General features: G+C 67.3%; 1 protein-coding gene across 1 annotated transcript; it reads right to left on the reverse strand.

Annotated features, from left to right (window-relative positions):
* Window positions 1-486: 486 nt before the first annotated feature.
* SOX21 (SRY-box transcription factor 21) lies at window positions 487-3,168 on the reverse strand. The gene has a single exon (XM_074983103.1). It carries the CDS (start codon window positions 2,434-2,436, stop codon window positions 1,603-1,605), a length of 834 nt encoding a protein of 277 aa, XP_074839204.1. The 5' UTR covers window positions 2,437-3,168; the 3' UTR covers window positions 487-1,602.
* Window positions 3,169-3,735: the final 567 nt, after the last annotated feature.

Here is a 3,735-nt window from a genome sequence, read left to right on the forward strand (position 1 = left end):
GCCTGCAGCCGGGGGCTCCGTGGCACTGAAATCGCGGGGGGGGGGGGTCGTGAGCGGCTCCCCGAGCCCCAGGGAAACGCCTGGAAGCAAAGCTCGCTCGCAGAGCTGCAGGGGTTGCACAGGTTTCAGGAGGAAGCGGGCGGCCAACTTTGCGCTCTGCCAAGGGACCTGGAAAGCGATGCAACCAAGCGAGCGGCCTGAGCGTATTCAACAGACCCCGTCCTACCGGTTCATGAATACCTCTTCTGCAAAACGCCACCGCGACTTTTTAATCTTCTTTCCTATTCACGACGGAAAATGGGATCAATCAGGTTTTTGGCTCTGAATAACAATGGCTTGATTTAGATTTCCTAGTAAATCTATTCAAAAGCGAAACAAAGCCCGCCTTCAGAGGATACCTTACACTTCACCTGCACCAGGGACGGAACGGCAGTTCAGATAAACATCTTGGTAGGAACTCCACAAGAAGTAGAGGATTTCTCTTTTCCCTGCTTCAGGCTTTATTTAAACTCTTTGTTCAAAAACGAACAGAGTGGTAGGCGGATTCTAATGTACAGATATAGTTTAGACGTCTAATTTTAAATTAGAAAATCACACGAGAAAAACATTTACACTTAAGTGTTAAAAAAAAACAATACTTAAAACTTTTCCCCTTTATCTTACAGAGAGCCAAAAGGAAACTAAATACAGGTTAGCCATCTTCAGTCACAAACATTAGTCAAAATATACACATTACAAAAAGTTTTAAAAAAAAACCGAAAACAACCAGCAAGAAAAAAAAATAAACCTCTAGTAGACGAAGGTTTTTCTCTATTTTGTTTTGTTTTGTTTTAAAATCATTCTTTGCAATTGAATTGCAGGCTGCTCTAAAAAAACCTAAGCGGGCACTCCAAACAACATCGAAACACTTCTTCATGTTTGATGGGCAACGTGGGAATATTCTTCTGCTGTCGAAACCACCTCTGTTTCAGGTCAGCTGGGTAATAAATATATAATTATCGCTCAGACAAAAAGTCCGATTTCGCCTTCGGTCCGCTTGCGACCCCGCCGTGGGAACGCAACGCTTGTATTCAATTTCTTTTCTTCCTTTTCCCTCCGAGTCTAAAACCGACTCACGCGTGGGCGAGGGGAGCAACGTCCTGTCCAGGAAAGGCGTAGCGGGTCCACAGAAATGTACAAATGTGCAGTCTTGGGGTGAGCCCTACTGAGGGGGGAGGGAATAAGAGACAGGGCCCCCCCCCGCCGACCGCCCCCCAGCAGAGGCCTGCTGGCAGCCGGGTGGGACAGGCTGCGGGCGGGGGTCGGACGGCCAGTGCTCCCCTTACACTCTTCCTTCCTGCCTGGTTCCTGCCGCCGTTCGCGCAGCGCTTGCCCCGGCCGCCCGGTTTGCCCCCGCCCGCGAGTCACCCCCTGTCTGGCGGCCGGGGAGAGGTCCCGAGCCCAGCCCTGGGGGCCGGGAAGCTGCCCTCGGGGCGGCCGCCTGCCCCGCACCCCGATTCCCACGCACTAAGCGGGGCGGGGCGGCCCCTCTCCTCCCCGGAGTCCTTGGGCTGCGCGCAACAGCTGCGCTCCGGAGCAGCCCCCCGGCCGGCGCCGGGGAGGTCATAGCGCCGCGGCGTAGGCTGCGGGGTAGGGCTCCAGCTGCGGCTTGCCCATGCCGGGCAGCAGGATGTAGGCGAGCGGCGGCTGGAGGCCCGGGCTGGGCCAGGCGCTGCAGTTGCAGGGGATCATGTAGCCCGGGTTGCCCGGGGACGGGTGCGAGTGGCTGTGCCCCCCGGCGGCGGCGGCGGCGGCTGCGGCGGCGGCGGCGGCCCCGTGGAAGGCGCCGGCTCCCGCGGCGCCGGGGTAGGCCAGGGAGGGGCCGTAGGGCAGCGCGGCGCCGGAGGAGGAGGCGGAGGCCGAGGACAGCTCTGCCATCTTGGAGCCCAGGTCCAGCAGCGAGTAGGGGCCGCCCGCGGCTGCGGCGGCGGCTGCGGCGGCGGCGGCCGCGGCGGCCGATTGCGGGAAGAAGACGCGGGCGGCCGCGGCGGCGGCCGCTTTCTCGGGGTTGGCCAGCAGCGAGTCGGGCCCCAGCCCCGCGCCCGCCCCGCCGTGCAGCCCGGCCGCCTTGAGCCCCGGCGGCGGCTCGGCCTCGGCCAGCCCGTAGGGCACGGGGAAGGCGAACTTGTCCTTCTTCAGCAGCGTCTTGGGCTTGCGGCGCGGCCGGTACTTGTAGTCCGGGTGCTCCTTCATGTGCATGGCGCGCAGGCGCTTGGCCTCGTCGATGAAGGGCCGCTTCTCCGCCTCGCTCAGCAGCTTCCACTCCGCGCCCAGGCGCTTGCTGATCTCCGAGTTGTGCATCTTGGGGTTCTCCTGCGCCATCTTCCGCCGCTGCGCCCGCGACCACACCATGAACGCGTTCATCGGCCGCTTGACGTGGTCCGCCGGCTTGGCCATGCTGCCCGCGCTCCGGGCGCCGAGGTCCCCGCCTGTGCTCCGAGCCGCCCGGGGCGTCACAGGGACCCGGGCCAGGCGGTCGCCGCGCGCCCCGCGCTTCCCGGCTCTCCCGAGCCCGCCCGGGCGCTTCTCATTTGACGGCGCGGGAGAGGCGGCGGCTCGCGGGGCAGAGCGAGCCCGGGGCGCTCACGGAGTCCGGGCCATGGCCGGGCCGGGCTGCTGGCGGCGCGCGCGGTCCCTCTCCCTGCCCGGCTGGCTCGGGCTGGAGGCTGGCGAGCGGCCGGTGCCCGCCTCTCACGGCCAGATCCGGGCGGCCGGCGCGCCGCTGCCAACCGCCTGCCCCTGGGACATCCCGGCTCCTTCTCCTTCTCCTTCTGCTTCTCCTTCGCCTTCGCCCCGCTCCCGGCCGGCTCCCGCCGCAGCCCCCGCGGCTCAGCGCCGCCTCCCGGGATCAGGCTCCGGCTCCCAGTGCGGCGGCGGCTCCCGGAGCTTCCCCCAAACTTCGCCAAGTTTCATGCGGGCGCGCTCCGGCTCGCTCGGCCCGGCCCGGCTCCTCCCCCTGTCCGCCTGCCTCCGGCTCCCCGCGCTCGCCTGGCCGGGGCGCGGGGCCGCCTAATGCCGCTGCCGGGCGATCGCCGCCGGTAAAGTCCCCGGCGCGGCTCTCAGCCGTGGCCCCGGTGCGGCAGGCAGGCGAAGCGCTGTGCGGGCGGGCATGGGGGCCGGCGGGGTACTGCCTGGGCCGTGCCTGTGTGGCTCTGCGCGCAGGAGAACGCGGGGCCCGGGGCTACCGAGAGGGAGGGACCGCGGGCGCGCCGGCTCCCACCCCCGCCATTGATCGGCCGGCACGCCCCTCCCTCGCCCTTCCCGGCAGGTTAGGGGGGCGGAGACTCCCGAGCCTGCCTGGCCGGGCGGCGCTCGCCCGCCGAAGTCGGGGGCTGGGAAGGCGCCGAGAGCGGCGGAGCCGCGAGCGGCGCGTCCGTGCCGCCCCCCACACCCCGCACACCCGCGCGGGGATCGGGGCCACCCCGGGCCGCGCAGCCGGGCCCCCGGAGAGAGCTCGCCTCCGGCCCCACCGCTGGGAGCCTCCCGCCAGCCCCGCTCGCTGTCCGGGCTGCTCTCCCGGCGCCCCTAGGCGCAATGGGCCGCCTGTCTCCGGCCCTGGCCCCGCGCACCGGCCCCGCCGCTCCGCCCGGGCGCAGAGCGCTGGCCCAGGAGCAGCGTGCGGCCCCGCGCCGGCCGGCCCATTGCCCCAGCTCCGGCAAGCGGCAGCGCGGCCCCTTCGGGACCGGCCCAGGGGTT

This window comes from Carettochelys insculpta, chromosome 1 (assembly GCF_033958435.1).
Source record: "Carettochelys insculpta isolate YL-2023 chromosome 1, ASM3395843v1, whole genome shotgun sequence".
Taxonomy (NCBI): domain Eukaryota; kingdom Metazoa; phylum Chordata; order Testudines; family Carettochelyidae; genus Carettochelys; species Carettochelys insculpta.